At 50.3% G+C, this 22,487-nt stretch overlaps 1 protein-coding gene across 1 annotated transcript in view; it reads right to left on the bottom strand.

Moving 5' to 3' along the window:
• The window catches only part of BMP7 (bone morphogenetic protein 7), an 84,365-nt gene extending 79,724 nt beyond the window's left edge, over nt 1–4,641 (bottom strand). The window contains exon 1 of the mRNA XM_052650977.1: nt 4,224–4,641. Coding sequence (XP_052506937.1) covers nt 4,224–4,641 — 418 coding nt within the window. The remainder of the gene's footprint in view (nt 1–4,223) is intronic.
• Between the last annotated feature and the right edge of the window lie 17,846 nt (nt 4,642–22,487).

Raw genomic sequence — 22,487 nt, 5'->3', positions numbered from 1 at the left:
GATGGAAGGCCCCGACCCAGAGCTCACAGGAGCTGCATCTCAGAAGCTGTTTCCTCTCTCTGTGCACGCAGAGAACCCCTCTCTGCTTCTCCAGGTCTCCTCTCTCACCCCCTTCAAGGGCCACCCTGCAACCGAGTGACAACTCTGGAATCAACCACTCTGGAATCAAAACCACAAACAGCCATGAGAGCTGGCATCCAGGGCTTGGCCTTAACCTGCTCTGATTCCAGAAGGGAACTACAAAGACGATCCAAAAAGTTCAAATCTGGGTCACATATATCCTTGGGAGGAGGGTGGGGGAGAAGATCTTTGATTTATATAAGCAGGAAAATGAGGTTTAAAGAAGTGATGTTGAAAGGGTTACTGAAAACACAGCTGTTGGTGCGCTCCTATAGTGAAGGCGCTCTGCAGAAAAGAGAGAAAGAAAGAGAGAAGGAGGGAAGGCTGGGTGACATCTATATTAACCTCTGGCTGCTCACCAGTGAAGGCCGGCGCTTGAGCACTGGAATGCGGGACAGCCCTTTCCAAATTTTAACACAAGCCAGGTTACAGCTGCGAGTGCCTGCAGCCCGTGCTCCCTCGGCAAGCACTCCCTGAAGGAAATTTTTAAACTGTAACTGAATCTTTTTCTAATACTCTACAGTGGTAGGGCCTGTTCTGAAGGGGCGAAAGGAGAGATCTTAATGCCAAACACTTGTCAACAAAAAGGATCACCAGATGGTATAAAATAAAAGTAAAACGGAACAGCCTTCTCCCTGTGCCTCCTCCCTGTGCCTCGGCTACATTAACAAAAGCCACTTCTAGACCCTGAGCCCAATAAGGACAGGTTTCCAACTTCCTTTTTTTTTTTAACCTTAACTTCGAAAATGAAACAAATTTGGTTCCTTCATAACCTGGACCAGAGACAGACGTGTACCGCACACCCCCAGTGCCACGGGTTTCTTTAGAAGATTCCAGAAAGAACTGCTGAATTTCTCCAAAGAAAGAGGGTGGGGGGCAGCTATAGCCGGATTCAGTTTGCAGAATCCACATTGCCTGGGGACAATTTAAGAGAGGGTAGCCTGTTTTGAATTCCAAAATTAAGTCTACACAGAGGAGTTGGGGGCTTGTTAATCCAAACCAGTTTACAAATCTCACCATTGAACTTAAGAGGCCCAGGCTGGGAAGATGCAAGTCTCCGTCTGGCAGTTCAGCTAGCGTTACATGGGCTTTACTGTACAGGCTGGTCTTTGTCACAAGGTGCGGTCTGAGGTCCTCATTCTCAGCACCTGGTTTTGTCATAAATCCTCCTCTAGTTCCTGCTCTAGTTTAGATCCCGCTCCAGCCTGGCAAAAAGCTTGAATTCTAAGGAGAATGACTTGCAGGAACAAATACTAGTCTGGCTGCAGGCAGAGGGAAGAAGAAATGTACCAGGTCTGCAAAAGCCTTCAGAATTCAGGCTGAAGTCCCCCAAGCACTGCAGGACAGCAGGGGTATGCAGTGATGGAGAAGAGGGTGGTGGAAGGAGGAGGGGCTTTGGGGCAAGGATCAGGTGGTGGAGGTCAGTCTGCCTTCAAGGTCTCTGTCGACAATCCCCAATGGACCCCTTGGGTCCCTGCATGATAACAAGAGGTAGCTGCATATGAATAAATGACATTTTCTCACTTTTAGGTAAAGTGTGAGACTAAACACACTTCTTTAGAAAACTTTGTATGTTACAGGTCAATATGAACTGCAATCCAAGGAAAAACCGTGTGTTTTCTCTCAGCCTCCAAGCAAGTCTCCTACATGCCTCCCTCCAACCCCACTGCTACCCCTAGCCCCTCCTGAGCAAAATCTCAGAACCCTCACAGAACAGAAGAGATCGGAGGTTAGTTCCCATACTGCTGCGAAGCAGAAATTAAAGGGCAACCATAGAAACATCTACAGGAAGCGTCTTGCCCAACTGCGGTCCAGGTCTTCACCCAACTAATTACCTCGAGTTTTAGGGGCCAAGAAAGAAAGAAAACAAGGTCAGGGCACTCTGTTAAAAGCCACTCTGCCATCTAATTTGGAGTGATGTTCCAGAAAGCAAGACCTGAGAAAGTCAGGACTGTCCCACAAAGCCCAAAGCCAGCCCGACTGATTAAGAGGCTCAGACAAGCCGGTCTTTGTCCTTTCAAGATGAAAGAAATGTGGCTAACGGGTTGAAAGGTGTGTGTACAGCCAGAGAAGGAAAACCACCCAGCTGTGGCCTTCCCAAACAAGTTCCAGCTTGCTCCCCCATGCCATGGGGGAGCCAACAGCCCTGCCCCAAGTTTCCCAGAGGTGCCCAGCTGGCAACCTGGTCCTTTTCTGGCATGCGGGGAGCCGGGGTCTGGCCAGGCTGCTGGTCCGTAAGTCGTAGGGTCCTTTCCAAAGCACTGGGTTTGCAGAGCCCTCCACAGAAGCCAGGGCTTACAAATACCTTTCGAATGACCTCAGCCAGGCTCTGAAGGCCACCACTGGGACCTGCTGCCTTCACTGAGAGTTGCTGGTACCGAACAGAACAGAAAGATACCATAAATCCCCAGCCTGAGAAAGGGCCCTGGTTAACCCCTGGCTTCAGGATGGCTACAGAACTCTGCTTTAACTGATGTATTTATATGTACATATTTGGGGGTTTTCTTTAGTTTCTGGTATAGGTCACAAATACACGTTGAGGGGGGAAAAAAATCACACAGAAGTGCAGACAATGAAAAAATCTGGCCTTAACTCCCAATCTCTAAGGCCCCAACCCCGTTCTACCCTGCCGCACACCCCCACCCCGGCCCCCAGTGAAATCTATTTCCAGTCCATGGTGTCTTTCAGTGGGAAAGGATGATACACCGCATGTATGTAACCTCACTGATCTGCACCTTGCTTTTTTCCACCTCATACATCTTGGAGACTGTTCTAAATCAGGACATACGGGGTTGCCTCATTCTAACAAGCTGCCTAGTATAATTTACACTTTCTTTAAGTCATTTTGGCATCCAAACCTCCCACCCCTTGCTCTCGTTGAAACTCGTTTCACTATTTGATTTAGGGCTATTATTAAGGACAGACAATGGCGTCCGGGGAACTCCAGGGACCTTATCTGGTGCAAGAAGCGCTAAGGTTAATCCGCGCTTCCCGCCGCCCTCCATCCACGCCCCGGGTGCCCCCCGAAAGGGGCTTTAGGACCATTATTTCCCTGTTGACACAGCGCCGGTGGGCGTGAGTTTGCTGTCTTGACTTCGTACGTATTTTCGCAGCACACATGTAGAATGAAAGCGGCTCAGGAAACAGCGCTATCGGGGCGTGTTATCTCAGAAACCAAATATTTGATCATCAGCCCTACAGCGCGCAGTCGGGGGTTAGTTTGAGCAAGCCTGGTGAGTGTGCGTGCACAGATGGAAGGGGAGCACCGCGCCCCCGCCGCAGCGCCAGCCTCGAGGTCCCCGGGGTCGTCGGGGCTCTGGTCAGAAGCCGGGTCCCCTAGCCTACCCCGGCGGCGTCTGCTGGGAGATCCCTCGCCACCCATTAGCCGAAAGCCATGGTTTGCGCCCCACACGTGATAAACGCTGAAAACGGATTCTGCCGGTCCGGGACCTATCATTAAACATTTAAAATAGAAAGCTCGCAATGGCCATGTTTCTTCCCCAGCTCCAGCCAGGAGAGCTGAGAGCGAGGGGGGCGCCCAGCGGCCAGGAACGGGGCCCCGGAGGCGCCCGGGGCGCGCTGCACGCTATGGCGGGCGCACCGGGAGGAGACAGGTAGGGCTAGCCAGGGCCGGGATGGGAGGCAACGCCCGCGATGCCAGGGCCGGGCAGAGCAGAGAGGGGCTCAGAAAGGGCGGGAAGGCAGCTTCGCGGAGCAGGGCCCTTTAAATCCAGGTAGCGCGGGCCGAGCCGGCCGGGCACAGCTCACATGACCGAGCCCCGCGCTTTGAACTGAGCCGCGGCCCGCCCGGCGCCTTCTACCCCAGAGGTGCGGCCACCGATTTAACCGAGAGGGCTTCAGACCGGTCCTTACTCCCCCCAAACTCCCACAGGTCAGATGAGCCAGGCTCGCCCTACCTGCGGCGCGCGCGGCTAGGGGTCCACTAAGGCAGGGGGGTGGGAGACCCTTGGCCAAGCGCTGCAGTTTTGCTAAAGACCAAGAGTGGAGAGATGGGCGGGCTGGATGTTAAGAAGCGGCCCCCTCCCTGTCCCAAAGCGACTCCTGACCCAGAGGCGCACCCCCTCCCTCCCGCCTCCACTCACCAAGGTTGACGAAGCTCATGACCATGTCGGCGTCGGTGAGGAAGTGGCTATCTTGCAGGCTGGCCAGAGGGGGGCCTTGGGTACTGAAGACGGCCTTGTAGGGGTAGGAAAAGCCCTGGCCGTCGGGCCCGCCGCCCTCCTCCACCGCCATGGCATTGTACAGGTCCAGCATGAACATGGGCGCCGAGTTGTGCTTGCCCTGGAGGTGGGGGCGCGGGCGATGGGGCAAGCCCAAGATGGAGAGGATCTCGCGCTGCATCTCTCGGCGCTCCTGACTGCGGAGGCGCCGATGGATGAAGCTCGAGTGCACCTCGTTGTCCAGGCTGAAGTCGGCCAGGGCGGAGCGCAGCAGGAACAGCGGCGCCCAGAGCGCCACGAAGCTGTGCGGCGCCGCGGCGCGCAGCGAGCGCATGTGCATCGCGCCGGCTCTACGCGCGACCCGGGCTCCGGGCACCCGGCACCGGGGCCCCGCGCCGCCCCAGGTGGCAGAGGGGGGCAGGCGGCCGTCCACGCCGCTCGGTCACTTGCTGCAGTTGGGTCCCGCTGCGCCCGCGCCGGACATGGCCCCTCCCCGACCCGCTGCGCTCTGCCTGGACCCCCGCCCCCGGCTCGGCGCTGGCCCCGGGGCCCCTCGCCCCGCACTCGCCCGGGCGCACCACGGGGCTGGAAAGCCGGCTCTAGCGAGCGAGAGAGCGAGCAAGGAGGCGGGCGCGGGTGGGAGGAGCAGCCAGCAAACCCAGGAGCCGGGAGAGCGAGTGCCGGGGAGGCGGCGAGGCGGCTGGCGTGCGGGCGCTCCTTCCTCTGGCTCCTCTCCCGCTCTTGCTCTCGAGCGGCAGGGACCCACCCTCTTCCGAACTCCGGCGCTCAGAGCAGGGGCCTCAGGTCGCTCACCCAGCCCCGCGCGCCCTTGATCGCACGAGAGGCCGCCTCAGGAGCCTCAGAGTGGTACGCGCTGGGGCCTGGGAGGAGGAGGAGGAGGGGGAGGAGGACGGGCTTCCAAGGGCCCCTCCCGCGCCCGCGGCCTCCCACCTGCCCTCAGCCCCGCCCTCCCCCCAGCGGCGCCCAATGGGTTCATTCATTCCTTCTAGTGCGCTCTACAAATATTTACTGAGCGCGCGCTGGGTGCCCAGCGCCCGGCTGGACGCCGCGGGGATGCGGAGAGGGGAATCCGAGCCGCCCCTGCCTTCTCCGGACTCGCTGTCCGGACAGGGTAGGAGGCTGAGCGGGACCCGTGGGATTCGCGCTGCCGTGAGACACGCTGGAGAAGATCGGAGGAAGCTCGGGGATAAGGAAGGCTTCCTGGAGGAGGTGGCACTCGAGCCCTTCACCCCTCTTACCCCTTGCCCCTTGCATTTACTCCAGACACGCTGATCCCTCCCTGAACTTGTTGCCAGTTTGCCTTTGTACTTGCCAGTCTTTCTGCCTGAACCCTCTTCCTTACTTGTCTCTGACCCCACCCCAGCCATCTGGCCAGCCCTCCACCTCCAGGTGCCACTCAGGTGCCACTTCCTCCCAGACCAGCACAGATAAGGTTCCTTTCCCTCCTCCCCACACACCTGTTTTCTTTAACTCCTCCTCCCTCCCCTGTCTGGAATGACTATTTTAAGGTATTTGTCCTGTTTTTATTGTCCTGTCTCCCCACTAGCCAGGGAGCTCCCTGGGGGCCCAGGCCGGTGCTCTCTCAGATGCCCTTGAATCCATGGCCTGGAAGCCACTGTTACTACACAGTCATGATTGTTGAGTGATTGAAATTTTGTGGGCTAGAGAATTCCTCCCCACCTCTGAGACTAGATAGCTGGCCTGCTGGCCTTGCATGCCATTCGCCTCTGTGCCATAGACCTTGTCACATGCTCCTGGCCTTCTTTCTTCTTTCCCCTCATTCATTCATTCCACAGATTGACACTGAGTTGCCCACTTGGGGCCCAGCTCACACTGAGCATGGCACACTGGCACCCCACACAACTCAGAACTGTGGTGGGACCTTGAGTGAACTGCTGCTCTTTGGAGCCTCAGTTTCTTCACCTGTAAAACCAGGAGCAAAATCATACTTGACCCAGAACGGCAGCACCATGGGTCAAATTCAGTCTTATCTCCTTCCTTTCCTGCCACAAGGAGTATGTCAGTCGATGAGTCGTGTTGGAATCTTTGTGACCCCATGGACTGTAGCCCACCAGGCTTCTCTGTCCATGGGATTCTCCAGGCAAGAATACTGGAGTGGGTAGCCATTCCCTTCTCCAGGGGATCTTCCCAACCCAGGGATCGAACCTGGGTCTCCCTCATTGCAGTTAGATTCTTTACCATCTGAGTGACCAGGGCAAACCCACGAATCAGTGGTTCCCAGGTGATGGGCTAGGTGAAGGGTGACCACAGGGAGTCTGGGATGAAAGGTAAAAGGCTGAGTTTGGGGACAATGGTTTCCTTTGAGGGGAGGCGTCTGGCTAAGTCTCACTTCGGAGAGGCAGAAAGCTCCAGGGCTGATCAAAAGGAACCCGATCTTCCGAGTTTTCTGAAGGAGAGGTGGTTCTGCCATGCAGCCCACTTTGAGGGCTTTTGGACAAGATGGCAGTGTGAGGGGCCGCATGGGTGGAGGTAGGCAAGGCAGAATCCTGGTAAGGAGAAACACAAGGCTGCAGGTCCTAGCCATTCAAGGGGCATCCTGGCCTTGTTACGCAGGCCACAGGCTGTGAGATGGAATAGGTCCCGGGCCCCCTGGCCCAGGGCTGTGCCTCTGCCCTGTCAGTAAGGTGCTGTGAAAACCCCTCCACCTGCATTTGTCCGTCGACTTGTTTTTTCAACAAAGGTTTGTTGAGTACTTTCTGGGGGTCAGGCAGGGTGGGCTTCATGGTCATGTGACCTGGTTGGAAGAGTCTCACACTTGGCTTAAAGCTCTCCCGTTGCCATATTGCAGCTCTTCATGATACCTGAACAAAGAGGCCCTGATTTCATTTCACGCTGGGCCTTGCAAGTTATGAGGCCCATCCCAGTGCCAGCACAGTGCTGGGCTGGAGGGGACAGGAGACAGCGAGCTCACACGGTGGCCTCCACCACTTTCCAGGCCAGGGGAGACAAAGCAGGAACCTTACATGTGGTTTGGGGGTGGGAGAGGAAGCAGTGCTGGGCCATGGATTCTCTCAGGCAGGGCACAGCATGCTCCCACAGGGCATGTGGGAGGGTCTGGGGGAGTGCCCTAGATGGGCACAGTGGAGGGTGAGAAATGACACAGGGACCAGCCGATACAGCTGGAGCAGCACTGGCTGGTCCAGTGTCCACCTGGAGCATGTGTGGCCCAGCTCACAGTGGCCTGTGATAGAGTGAACAAGTAGGGAGAGGTGGAGGGAGGTGGGAAGGGAATCTCCCGAGGGAGATGCCTTTGACCTGAGTCCTGGAAAGATGAGAAAGAGAGGGCTTTCCCAGGGAGAAGGAGCAGGAAGCGCAGCACAGGCCCTGCAGAGAGGGGAGAGACCAGCAGGCTCTGTCTTCCCAGGGCTGCCTGTCCCCCCTGCTTAACTTGGAGCTGGCCTTCCAGGGACAAAGACACTGCAGCGGCTGTGCCACCTCCAATGCCAGCTGAGATAGAGGAGGTTGTTTTCTTCTAAAAGCTGAAATACGACTCCTTTGCAGCAGCTCTCTCTGCTTTTAAATCTGCTGACAAATCTTTTAGGGGTGGGGGATTTTAACAAGCAAGTGAGGCAAGGGGTGGGGACGCCAGGTCTTGGTGCCAAGAGTTTAAATCTGAAAACAACTGATTGGTCAGCATCTACTCTGTCCCCCAGGGAAAGGCCCTAAGGCCCTGAAGCAAGGCAAATAGATGGGGAAAAAGTGGAAGCAGTGACAGATTTTACTTTCTTGGACTCCAAAATCTCTGCAGACGGTGACTGCAGCCATTAAATTAAAAGATGCTTGCCCCTTGAAAGCTGTGACAAACCTAGACAGCATATTAAAAAGCAGAGACATCACTGGGTTGACAAAAGTCCATCTAGTCAAAGCTGTGGTTTTTCCAGTAGTCATGTACGGATGTGAGAGTTTGACCATAAAAAAGGCTGAGCACTGAAGAATTGGTGCTTTTGAACTATGGTGCTGGAGAAGACTCTTGAGAGTCTTTTGGACTGCAAGGAGATCAAACAAGTCAATCCTAAAGGAAATCAGTCCTGAATATTCATTGGAAAGACAGATGCTGAAGCCAAAGCTCTGATTCTTTGGCCACCTGATACGAAGGGCCAACTTATTGGAAAAGACCCTGATTCTGGGAAAGACTGAATGCAGGAGGAGAAGAGGGAGGCAGAGATGGTTAGATAGCGTCACCCATTCAATGGACATCAATCTGAGCAAACTCCAGGAGATAGTGAAGGACAGGGAATCCTGGTGTGCAGCAGTCCATGGGGTCACAGAGTTAGATATGACTTAGCTTCTGAGCAACAACAGCGACAATTCCACTGAGCCTGGCACACAGCAAGTGCTCAGTAAGTATCTGTTGAATGAATAGCAGTAGGCATCACCATTACCTAAAGGGTAATGGTGGACCTCGGAGAAAGCAATGGCACACCACTCCAGTACTCTTGCCTGGAAAATCCCATGGATTGAGGAGCCTGGTAGGCTGTAGTCCATGGGGTCGCTGAAAGTTGGACACCACTGAGCGACTTCACTTTCACTTTTCACTTTCATGCATTGGAGAAGGAAATGGCAACCCACTCCCATGTTCTTGCCTGGAGAATCCCAGGGACGGGGGAGCCTGGTGGGCTACCGTCTATGGGGTCACACAGAGTCGGACACAACTGAAGCGACTTAGCAGCAGCAATGGTGAACCTAGGGCTGAGCGTGCAGGCCCCAGGCTATGACATCTCACACAGTCCTCACCCCGCCCTTGCTCTGGATGCCATCTTTTCTCATCCAAGACAGAGACAATGTGCTTTTCGTTCCTGAGACCCAGAAAAGACCAGATTTCCTCTGAATTCCCCCCACCTCCTATTTAGCTGTCTATTTCCAGTGATCCATGCTGGGAGTAGTGGGAGGTGGCTCTTTATCTTTCCTGCCTCCTCCCTTAAACGAGTCCTTAAAGCTGCCCCAGGCCCCCAGTGAATGCCTGCTGGATTGCTCAATGAATGAATGAATGAATGAATGCACACCACGCAAACGAGAACATCTGACTAGGAGTACATGAGATGCCAGTTTGAAAGCCGAGGCCACCAGCAAAGGCCACCAGGATTGTTTGGAGAAAGTCTTGGGTAGGGAAGCTGGAAGTCTGGTTTCACACCTCCACGGTGCCACTTGCAGCCCCATACCAGGGATTTGCCATCTCTGTGCCTTAGTCCCCCCATCTGTATAAGGGGGGAGGACTAAGACCGCCTGTCTTCTAGGGTTACTGGGAGGATTCAGAAGTTAATTCAATTCATGTAGCTGACTTCACAAGGTGGCTGGGGCACAGAGAAAGCATTTGATAGATGTTAGTTACCATCTGGATGAAAAGGAAACTATGTTAACAGGAAAGCCTCCTAAGCTTAAAAATAACAACACAACTTTTCAGGAGGGTCTGCTCTTTGGCCAAGCACTGAAAGCAAATGTATCCTGACTAGGAGCAGATCCAGAGCAGGGGTGAGGACAAGCCGAGAGGATGAGCCGAGAGAACAGGGCAGAAGGGGAGAGCGGAGCAGAGATGAAAGGGTAATTCGTGCATTCCGATCCTCTCATTGTCCCCCAGCCGCTTCTCCCATGCCATCCAGGGCCCAGGAACTTCCCTGGGGCCTATCTCATTTCCCCAGCAGACAGCCCCCAACCACCCACCCCCAGTTGAGGTTCCCCCAAGCTGGGGCACCCAGCTCGGGGCTCCTGGGCCCGTAACCCGATCTCCCCGGTCTGCTCCACATGGGATGAAAGATGGCCTGGAAATCTAAGGGGTGTTATTGTGTCTGGCCAGCCCTGGCTGAGTGTCCACACACTCGCTCACTGGCCCCCCGGCTCTGGGTAAGGAGTTTTCATTTCATACATCATCAGTCACATCTTGCAGAAGCGATTTTGACCAAGTCAGCATATGTCTCGAAAGCAATAAAAAGAAGAAAAGAATCCCGCTGACACACACATTCAGTGGGAGGTCGGGACCTCATCTTCAAGGGCAGGACTCTGCTACCATCTGCCCTGGAGGAAGCACAGCAGGCCTGGGGGCTCCCTGGGGCCCCAGAACAGCCAAGGGAACCTGGGGCCGCCCCCTCTGTCCACCCACCTGGCCAAGGCCTGGTGACCTAGGCCTCAGAGCCCAGTAGGGAATAGGGGGGCCAAAGCCTCCTCATGCATGGGCTTTAAAAATCCTTGTGTGCAAAGAGATCTACATTAGAGAGGAAATGATTTTAGCACACCTGTAATTCGATGTTGCTTTCCATGCACAGCTCTCATTGCGCTGGAGATGGAGACACATGCCTGCTAACGCTGGGACTTTCTCTGCGCAATTTTTTAAACAGAGAAGTAAGATACTAAACAGTTTCTATCAATGTTAAATACATGTGGCAGTAGCCACCGCTCCAAATGAAAAACACGAACATCAGAAAGACACACACACACACACACCCCTCCAGAAAAAGCTGATGCCCAAGGTGAGATTTCCATGGTCTCCCAAACAACTAATGGCAAGATGTGGTTTTATCACTAGCTTGGCTGTGATTTCTTCCTTGATTGGGAGGCGATCTGAATGGGTTTTGAGAACTAACTAGTCTCAGTTCAGCTTTAGAGGAAGCCCTTCCTCCCTCCCAGACATGACTAAGAGCTCTGACTAGTCCAGAGCTTTCTATTCCACTGGGCACCTGCTAAGCCCTGCACTGCCTTAGCCCATGTCACCCTCTGACACAGAGGGCTTCTATTCTACTTCTCAGACCACAGGAAGGAGACTGGGACTCTGAGAGCACCTTGCCCAAAGTCACTCAGCTCACTCAAAATCACATCCATCTACGCAGCCCAGGCTCCTCACCTTCTAGTGGTTTAATGGTCTGGGAGGAGACCTTTTCTCCTCTGCTTGATTCTAAAGCAACACTTCTCTATTGCCACTGTGCACACATCCCTGGGGAGCTGTCAAAATGCAGATTCCCACACAGCTGGTCTCACGGGGACCTGAGATTCTGCACTTTCACCCAGTACCCAGAGGAGTGCGATGCTGCTGGTTGAAGGACCCCGAATGTCTAAAGTTACAACTAGCTTTCCCCTTAATTCCACTAAAGGGGACCATGAACATAGACATGATGACAGCTAGTAAGGAACCCCAGGCCCAGATACAACAGGGGAGGGGTGGGAACCAGAGTGAACTGTGGGTGATACCTTCTGGGAATTTGATTCCAATGTTACCAGGTAGTTCTAATTTTCAAGAGAAGCTGGGAATTCAGGTTTGCATGTGACCACTCTCGATGAGCATCTGTTGGCAAAGACTTCCATTTGTTTTTGAATTGTGAGACTAAAGAAAACCCCCTCTACCAGTCAGATTCGGAAGGCTGCCTGCCTCTGGCCTTATAAAAGGCTCTGCTTGTTTGGGAGGACTAAAGCAGCCTTCCCCTAACCCCAAGCCAAAGGAGCACCATGGCTAGGACATTTCTAAGCAGATTCCTTTAATCCACTGTTCCGGGAACAGAGGCAGAAAAGATAGGACCTGCCACTTCCTCACCCCCAGGCAGAGTTCAACTCCCTCTCCACTTGCTTTTCTGACAAATTCACCCTCCCCTCACCCTGGGTCAGAAATCACCTAGAAATTTCAAAACCCAGAATTCTTTCTTTAGGAGCAAGAATATTGGTCTTCTAAGCATCATCCTCCTTCCAGCTCTATCTGAACCCTTTCTTAGGTTTGGGAATTTCCCATCTTGGGAAGCAGACCCTGCCCTCCATTCCCCCCACCCCCAAATAGAAGCAGAACATCCTGAGATGCACTGTCCCAGCCTGCTTTGCAGCCAGAGCATTGGCATGTGACCAAGTCTCAGCCAATCAGAGGCATCCACCCCAGAAGCTATTATTCTGCAGAGCAATTTGGGGCCATGTTCCCAGCTGCAGAGCCCCCAAGCCCTCAAGGTTCTCCGGCCTTCCTGGGAGTTCTGCAAGCCTCCTGAGATCCTCTGATGAACACTTTTTCTGCACCAGTTAGCCCCAGATGGTTTCTGTTGCCCACAGCTGTGAACCCTGCAGGATACAGCATCAGGGAGCGAAAAGGGGCCGTGGCTATCACGTGATCTAAAGTTTACAGACCTCTTTTTTTTCAGCAGCTGAAAATTTTGGTCACTAAGCTTTCCACAGATGGCCAACACAGAAAATAGAAGCATAGCTTCTCTGATTCAGTTCAGCAAGAAAGCGGGTAGGGTTGTTACACTTAGCAAATATAAATATAGGATGCCCAGTTAAATTTGAATTCCAGGTAAACAAAGAATAATTTTTAGTATGTTGTTGTCGTGTCCGATTCTTTGCGACACCACGGACTACGGCACTCTAGGCTCCCCTGTCCTTCACTATCTCCTGGAGTTTGCTCAAACTCATGTCCATTGAGTCAGGGATGCCATTCAACCATCTCATCCTCTGTTTCCCCCTTCTCCTCCTGCCCTAAATCTTTCCCAGCATCAGGGTCTTTTCCAATGAGTCAACTCTTAGAATCAGGCAACCAAAGTATTAGAACTTCAGTTTCAGCATCAATCCTTCAATATCCAAAGAACGTTCAGAGTTGATTTCCTTTCGGATTGACTGATCTGATCTCCTTGCAGCCCAAGGGACTCTCAAGAGCCTTCTCCAGCATCAAAATTGAAAGCATCAGCTTTTAGTATAAGTATGTCCTATGTGTTATTTGGGACATATTTATGCTGAAATTTCTTTGTTTATTGAAAAACATGTTTGATGATTTACAAACAACCCAGAGGCAAACTGTAGAGCCCAATGTTGTACAGTGAGTCAGGGCAGAGCTTGGATTCCAATTCAGGCTCCTGGCTCCCAGAGTCCCAGGAGATCTTCACTGCTCTGCACCATGCTTCTCTCCACCTCTCCTTCTTCTTCCTTCTCTTCCCTTCCTCCCTGTGTTTCTGACCATTTTATTTTTTCAAGAAAAATTATTCTTTCCTCTACTTTGGGTTTTATGTTTATTGTCTCCTCCTCTGTCCTGCAGGCATACCCTCACTCTAAGTAGGTTAGCCCTGACTCATGTGAAAAGATAAGTTGGAAAGATGAATAGATCTGGGCTCGTCTTTTGCATGATGTGAAGACTAATGAGAGTTAACATTAATGACACTGCTGCCTGGTGTTGAGCGCATTGAGCGCATTACAGATTATCTTTTTTTTTTTTTTTCCGGCTGTGTCATGCAGCATGTGGGATCTTAGTTCTCCGAATGGTGGGATTGAACCTGTATCCCCTGCAGTGAGTGCCAGGTCTTAACCACTGGATCGCCAGGGAAGGCCTATTACAGATTATCTTGAATCTTCTAATAACGCTGAAATCAGATGCTGTGTCTCCCATGTCACAGATGAAGACATGGAGACACAGACATCAAAAAACTTCTTCAAGACCAGTTGGCTAATGAAGGCCAAAGCTAGTATTCAAATCCTGGGCAACCGGACTCTGACTCCCTTATTCCCTCCTGCCACACCTCTGCATTACATCCAGCTCACAACTTTTATTTCCATAGCTTACACGATGACTGGCTGGTGAGTAAGGCTGCCAGATTTAGCAAATAAAAATATAGGTCACCAGTTAGTTTCAGATATACATGATTAATTTTAAAATATTATGGCCCAAATGGTGTGGGACGTATCCTAAAACTTAGTCATTGTGTATCTGAAATTCAAATTCAGTTTAACTGAGCATCCCGTATTTTATATTTGGCAATTCTACACTAAGGGGCTCTTCTGAGTAAAGCAAGAAGCATCAGTTGTGTCCTACCTCAGGACCTTTGCACTTGTTGCACCATCTGCCTGGAAGGCTCATCTGCCAATATGCCCATGGCTCCCTCCTTCACCTCCTTTAATCCTCTGCTCAAATGTCATTTAACCATTGAAGCCTTCCTCACCCACCCTACCAGAAATCACAGTGTCTCCACACTCCTGTCTTCCTACCTTCCTCTCCATGTTTTTTTCTCTACAATACTTGCATACATTTATACTCAATCGTGTCTGACTCTTTGTGACCCCATGGATTGTAACCCACGAGGCTCCTCTGTCCATGGGATTTCCCAGGCAAGAATACTGGAGTGGGTTGCCATTTCCTTCTCCAGGGGATCTTCCTGACACAGGGATTGAACCCGCACCTTTTGCATCTCTTGCATTGGCAGGTGGAATCTTTACAACTGTGCCACCTGGGAAGCCCTCTACGATACTCACTACCCCCTGAAATATTATACAGTTACATGTTTAATGTTTCCCACCCTGCACAGATTTGGGGCTGATTTGTTCACTAGAACCCACAAGAGTGTCTCATGTACAGCTGATGCTCACACATACTTGTTGAGTAAATGAATTCATTCCCTGAGCGCAAGTCTTGGTTTCTGTCTGGACACTGTCTGACTCAGAATCAGGAGCTGGCACCCTGTCCCCAAGGCAACATCCCTAATGTCACCTTTTAGTCCAGCATCGTGGATGACCAAACAACCTCCACGATGGCTGCAGATTAGAAAAGCCATGTATTCAAGTATTCAAGCGTGGTTTCCCCTGCTCATCCAAGGGCTTATGCCCCAGACAACTGAGTCTTGGGAATACAAACCCTAAAAGTCAACTTTTCCCATTAAAAAAATTTTCTTAATTAAAAACATTTTTTTAAACTTTTTTTTTACCCAGTATTCAGAGTGTGTGCAAGCTGCCTGCCCCCAGGAACACTGTAGACAACAATGTAAAGCACTTCCGTGTCAGATTGAAGGAAAACACTTACATACATTCTTATCAACAATAAGCTAAATAGTCTGGGTTTCCAGGCACATTACCTGCATGACCACATCTAATCATCAAAGCTCTTTTGAAATCAGTATTTTGAAACCAGCCCTTTTTACACATGAGGAAACTGAGGTTCGGAGAGAGTAAGCAATTTTTCCAGAAAGCAATGAAATCAAATATGAACTCAGAGAGCCTGATATCAGGCTCTGAGCCCATGTTCTTATCTGTAAAACAAATGTAATAACAAATGTAATAACAGTTCCTCTTGGGTGGGATGTTGTGTGAAGTATCTGCATGGGCCTCAGTGCCCACCACAAGCAACTCTGCCCCTTTTCCAATCAGAGATGATTATGCTAGAGGTGGCCACCTAAGGGCCACCATTCCAGGCTGGCCAGAGTGATCAATGGCATGGCTTAGAGCAAGACTTCACTTTCACTTTTCACTTTCATGCATTGGAGAAGGAAATGGCAACCCACTCCAGTGTTCTTGCCTGGAGAATCCCAGGGACAGGGGAGCCTGGTGGGCTGCCGTCTATGGGGTCACACAGAGTCGGACACGACTGAAGTGACTTAGCAGTAGCAGCAGAGCAAGACTTATCAGACCAGAGCAAGGTTTATCAGATTCACTCTCTTTCGTATTCAAAGTAGAAAATTCCTGAAAAATGAGGCTTATCATGAGAAAATGGTAGTGAGTCCAGGCTAGGAGATAGAAAGTGAAGGGAGCATAGCTATGATGGGCTGTGGGCAAGCTGGCATCACAAAGCTCAAGGCCACGGTGTCAAGAGGCACAGGTTGTACGCTGCTTTCCCCTGGATCCCCAACCCCATCCTTGTCTGAGAGTGCTGACCTCCAGTCTTACACAGTGCACACCATGAGTGACTGTCTCTGGCAGCCCTGGGGTTTTCTTTATTCATGATTTGTTCACATTTATATACTGGGCAGTCTCTATACAAGCCCTGCAGTAGCAGCAGTGAAAAAACATTCAAAATTTCTTATATTCTAGTTGGAGGAGACAGACAAAAAATAAGAGTGAGTGACAAGTTCCAAAGAGGACAATAGAATCAAGAGAGAGCTCAGAGCAACAGGAGGGGGAGGCCTCTCTGGAAAGGAGATGTCTGAGAACAAACCAGGCATGTGACCAAGTGCTCCTGGTGGAGGAAACAGCAAGTGCAAAAGCCCCAAAGTAAGTATCGAGAGCATCCTGGCTGCTTGACTCCAGAAATCATTTCTAACTCCACATTTTCCTGGGGTGTGATGGTTCCCTGTGCCCAGATCCCCAGACACTAGTGTCTTTAAGATCGCCACGTATTCCTTGGGTTGGACTAAGCGGGTACCTAGTTCTTAGAGCTGAAAGAACTCAGCCTGAATCAGCCTGGGTCCCTGTCCCCAAGCAGAGTTCAGACACTGTGTTGCTGGGTACTCATCCACCTCTCCTACTCTGTAGCTTACCATCCTCATCTGCCAGACTCATCCCCAGCTGCCTGTATAGCTCGTGTTCCCGGTGCACTATCTGCAGCTGGAAAACGAGGAAGCATGATGTTCCCAGACATCAAAGAGGTTACAAAGATTGCAGTCACCCCAGAGCCAGACCTTTTCCTGCAGCTGCTGTTTAGATACTGAATCTGGCATTTTTTCTCCAGGGCTCTAATGAAGGGTAGAAGCTACCAATGTCCCCAGCCATCACTCCCTCCCCCGCCATAATCTGGGGCTCTCATGTCCCTCCACATCTCTGGCACTGTAGCCCTGCTTTTGGTTTTATGAGGTAATATTCTTTGATTCCCAAATGCCTTGTGGGAATTTGCTGGGGCTGGGAGGTGGGAACCTGAGAAACAAAAGGATGATTTACAGTCATTCAAAAGCATCATTCTAACCAGAAAATTTAATTTACAGACTTTCGGTTCTTTCATTTCCATTTGTGAAACAGAAAAAAGAAAATCAACTGAGGCACACTGAGTCCCTCTTGCTTAGAGGTTAGTTCAAGGCATCTGCATCTTCAGAAAGCCTTCTTGGCAGTAAGCAATAAACAGGCCAAGCAGATAAAACCACCCTGTGTTTAAAAAGCTGGTCTGTCTCTGAGGCAGAATTTTTATAGATAAAACAACGGAATGTGACTCGGAGAAGTCATCTTGTAAAAATGGTCCCACGTCGACACAGAGCTCCTCACTCAGGAAGTGAACCCTGTAAGAGACAGGAAGGTTTGGGGGAATTTAGATAATTCTCGACTTTTGGCTTCAAAAGACTACCTTAAAGCCCCGTGTCGCCTAGATGCATTTTTATGTTGCAAAATTTCTTCCATACCTCTGCTGTCTCATCACTTGAAATGCCCCCTCTCTCTCTCAGACCATCAAAATGACCCGATGGGTCCTGCAGAAAAAGGAATGTCTGGTAAGGAAGGTTTAAGAAATGATGAGTTCAGAAAGCATCGCAGGCTTCTTCACTGCTGGCTCCTCAGTCTTTAATTAGAGTACACGGTTTCCCTGAGCTGTGACAGCAAGTCAGGGGGCTGTCGGGAGCCAGTGCTACGAGTGCAAATCCAAGTGGTGCCGCTAATAGGGAGCTCCGTCCAGGCAGTGCTGGGCCAGGGGCTCACGGTGCTTTCTTCTCTGTGCCTTTGTTTCTCTCTCTCTCTTCTGCTTCAGCATCTGTCTAAACGTTCATTATTTCCTACCACAGACAGGCTTCATTTGCATAGCAGGAGGCCTCAGCCACGGATGCCTCCAGTGCTGACTGATGATCCTGGGTAGGGTTGGGGTGGGAGTGGCATCCCACTCCCAGGAGAGGATGTCCAGGTCTTGGTCACCTTGTGGACCAGGAAATGGTCACCTGACTGCCCCTGGGTCAGAGTAGGGGTCACGATAGGGGACCGTATGCTTACTAGACTTCAAAAGGTACTGCATAGGGACTTCCCTGGCGGTCCAGTGGTTAAGACTCTGTGCTTCCACTACAAGGGGTGCAGGTTCCATCTCTGGTCAGGGAACTAAGATCCCACATACCCACATGTGGCCAAAAAGAAGAAGAAGAAGGGTTAGGGTTTGGACTAGAAGGTGATGTAAGTTAGGATGTGTTTGGCTGCAGGGAAACTCTGGCTGGTGTCTTAAATAATATGATCTTAAACATCATACTATTCAAATACTCAAATACTATCAGCTATTTCAAATCCTAAAAGATGATGCTATGAAAGTGCTGCACTCAAATATGTCAGCAAATTCCAATATGCTGGAAAACTCAACAGTGGCCATGGGACTGGAAAAGGTCAGTTTTCATTCCAATCCCAAAGAAAGGCACTGCCAAAGAATGCTCAAACTACTGCACAATTGCACTCATTTCACATGCTAGTAAAGTAATGCTCAAAATTCTCCAAGCCAGGCTTCAACAATACATGAACTGTGAAATTCCAGATTCTCAAGCTGGATTTAGAAAAGGCAGAGAAACCAGAGATCAAATTGCCAACATCCGCTGGATCATAGAAAAAGAAAGAGTTCCAAAAAAACATCGATTATGTTTTATTGACTATGCCAAAGCTTTTGACTGTGTGGATCACCACAAACTGGAAAATTCTTGAAGAGATGGGAATACCAGACCACCTGACCTGCCTCTTGAGAAATCTGTATGCAGGTCAGAAAGCAACAGTTACTACTGGACATGGAACAACAGACTGGTTCCAAACAGGGAAGGGAGTATGTCAAGGCTGTATATTGTCACCCTGGTTATTTAACTTATATACAGAGTACATCATGAGAAATGCTGGGCTGGATGAAGCACAAGCTGGAATCAAGATTGGCAGGAGAAATATCAATAACCTCAGATATGCAGATGACCCCACCCTTATGGCAGAAAGCAAAGAGGAACTAAACAGCCTCTTGATGAAAGGGAAAGAGGAGAGTGAAAAAGTTGGCTTAAAACTCAACATTCAGAAAACGAAGATCATGGCATCCAGTCCCATCACTTCATGGCAAATAGATGGGGAAACAGTGGAAACAGTGACAGACTTTATTTGGGGGGGCTCCAAAATCACTGCAGATGGTGACTGCAGCCATGAAATTAAAAGACACTTACTCCTTGGAAGGAAAGTTATGACCAACCTAGACAGCATATTAAAAAGCAGAGACATTACTTTGCCAACAAAGGTGCATCTAGTCAAGGCTATGGTTTTTCCAGTGGTCATGTATGGATGTAAGAGTTAGACTATAAAGAAAGCTGAGCCCCAGAGAATTGATGCTTTTGAACTGTGGTGTTGGAGAAGACTCTTGAGAGTCCCTTGGACTGCAAGGAGATCCGAGCAGTGCATCCTAAAGGAAATCAGTCCTGAATATTCATTGGAAAGACTGATGCTGAAGCCGAAACTCCAATACTTTGGCCACCTGATGGGAAGAACTGACTCATTGGAAAAGACCCTGATGCTGGGAAAGATTGAAGGCAGGAGAAGGGGATGACAGAAGATGAGATGGTTGGATGGCATCACCGACTCAATGGATATGAGTTTGAGTAAACTCCAGGAGTTGCTGATGGACAGGGAGGCCTGGCGTGCTGCAGTCCATGGGGTTGCAAAGATTCAGACACGATTGAGTGAATGAACTGAATCGAAACATCATACTATTGTATGTGTATGTCTGCATGCTCAGTCATGTCTGGCTCTTCGCAGTCCCTTGAACTGTAGCTCACCAGGCTTCTCTGTCCATGGGATTTCACAGGCAAGAATACCAGAGTGGGTTGCCATTCTTTTCTCCAGGGAATCTTCCTGGACCAGGGATCAAACCCCCATCTCTTGCATTGGCAGAAGGATTTCTTACCACTGAACCACCTGTGAAGATCATACTATTACATGATCTCAAATATCAACAGGTAAAAAGGTAAATGGTTTTAAAATTGGCTCAGAAATTCAACAGAGTCACGAAAGACTCAGGCTGTCTCCATTTTCCTTCTCTGCCTTCCTGATTAGGTTGGCTTTTCTTTCTCTGCTTTGTTAACTTAAGGTCACAAAGGGCTCCCACAGCTCCAAGCACTATGCCGTCGCACAACCTGTTCCAAAGATAGAAGGGAGTGGGCATGGAAACCACTCTTCTGCCTCTCTATCTTTTTACTGGGGATGAACATTTTCCCAGAAGTCCCAAGTGAACTTCCCTTTTATTCCATTGGTCAGAGCAGATCACATTGCCATGCCTCGATGCAAGGGAGGCTGGGAGACTAAGTACCATGTTTATCCCCTCTGTTGTTGTAAGAAGCAGATAGAGAAGGCCTGCCAGATGGATAAACAACAGTGATGCCATGGGAGTGTGTTAGTCAGGGTTCTCCAGAGAAAGAGCACCAATATTTATTGAGATTTATTATAGGAATTGGCTCATGAGATGAGGTGGTACAGTGGTAAAGAATTCATCTGCCAATGCAGGAGTCACAGGAGGTGAGGGTTTGATATCTGTATTGGGAAGATCCCCTGGAGAAGGAAATGGCAACCCACTCCAGTATTCTTGCCTGGGAAAGTACATGGACACAGAGCCTGGCGGGTTGCAGTCCATGGGGTCGAAGAGTCAGAGATGACTGAGCGACAAAGCTCACACACACACACAGGATGCAGGTTAAAAAGCCCCACAGCCTACCCTCTGTAAGCCAGGGAAACAGAAACACTGGGGATGTAATTCAGTCTGGGTCTGAAGGTCTGAGAACCAGGAGTGCGAATGTCCAAGAGAGCCAACGTTTTCCCCCAAGTTAAGTCCCAAACAGTAAGACTTGTTCCTTTGGCTCTTTTTGTTCTGATCTATTCATGAGCTGGAAGGAACATGGTTCTGAGCTGCATCAAGCTCCCCACAGCAAGAAGAGCCCACAGCCCCATGAGCTGCCCATTCAAGAAACAGCCAGACAAGGAGTCTTGAGGTCTAACAAGATGAGCTTCTGAACCTAGCATCCCTAGAAATTTCATTTTTTCCAATACAGAAAAAAATAGACTTAAAAACGAATTTTGTTGTTATTCAGCCTCCAAGTCATGTCCAACTCTCTGTGACTCAATGGACTGCAGCTCACCAGACTTCCTCATCCTATTCTATCTCCCAGAGTTTGCTCAGCTTCATGTCCATTACTCGATGATGCCATCCAACCATCTCATCCTCCATCACCCTCTTCTCCTGCCTTCAATATTTCCCAATATTAGGATCTTTCCTGATGAGTTGGCCCTTCGCATCAGGTAGCCAAAGTATTGGAGCTTCAGCTTCAGCATCAGTCTCTCCAATGAATTGTTGTGTCCAGCTCTCTGCAACCCCATGGACTGCCGCAGGCCAGACTTCCCTCTCCTTCACTATTTCCCTGAGTTTGCTCAAACTCATGTCCATTGAGTTGGTAATGCCATCCCATCGTCTCATCCTCTGTTGCCCTTTCTCCTCTAGCCCTCAATATTTCCCAGCATCAGGGTCTTTTTAGAAAACCCAAAATTTTTAAATAACCTCTTTCAGGTGGTCTGCTACAAAGGATAGGTGGCACTGGGCTCTTCTCATGTCCCAGAAAGCTAGCCACAAAAATGCCCATCCCCCATGACACACAAGCAGTTCCATTTTGGAGCAATTCTCTCCGTTTTTGGAAAGTTCTGGAGGCTAACCACAATTGCCCCTATCTGTCTGAATCTTCTTGGCTGCACTGACCACAAAGCTTCCAGGGCAGGCATTTAAAATCAACCCAAAGACACCGTTTCACATGCTTCTGCCTCCGTGTACATTTTTTCATAGTTGAGCTCCACACCGTTCCTTGCAGACAGGACTGGCATCCAAGCCAGGAATTCTTTCAAGGCACTCTGTATGCATGAATATGATCACCTTGAGCTTGGGCAGGAAAAGGAGCGCTCCAGTTACCAGGGGCTTGGGAAGGCTTTTAATAGGAAACATTTGTGCCAAATAAAAAGCCTTTTCCTCGTGTTTTGCTTTCGTTGTAAATTATCTGCTCCAAGGATCCATCCTGAAGTCCCTGTGGCGGGCAGACTCCAAGGCATGGCTGCGTCTAGATTTGTGGCTTCGTGCAGATAGATTTTCAGCTGTTGCGTCCAAACTGCAACCAGGGGACAATACGAACAGAACAGCTTTTGTTCTGATTAAACTGTTTTTAATGGTCCCTTCTCAGCCAGGCCTCAGTGGAAGTCTCAACAAGGCCACTCATTGAGCCGTCCTTGAAAGAGCCAAGTGGGGCAGAGCACGCAGGACCCGGCGGGAGGGGCTGGCGGCCCTTTACTCAGCCCTGGTGGTCCTGCCGCAGAGGAGGACTGGGCTGTTTTATTTGTCTAAAATGGAAAAGGGAAGGGGGTTGGTGTAAGGGGGACTGTCCCACAAATTTCCATAATTAGTGCCATACTCAAACACACAACACACATGCACACACACACACACACACACACACACACACACAAACACACAGTAACATCAAATAT

Source organism: Budorcas taxicolor, chromosome 13, assembly GCF_023091745.1.
Source record: "Budorcas taxicolor isolate Tak-1 chromosome 13, Takin1.1, whole genome shotgun sequence".
NCBI lineage: Eukaryota > Metazoa > Chordata > Mammalia > Artiodactyla > Bovidae > Budorcas > Budorcas taxicolor.
Note: the sequence above shows the minus strand (reverse complement) of the source record. Positions and strands in the feature narration are given on the sequence as shown.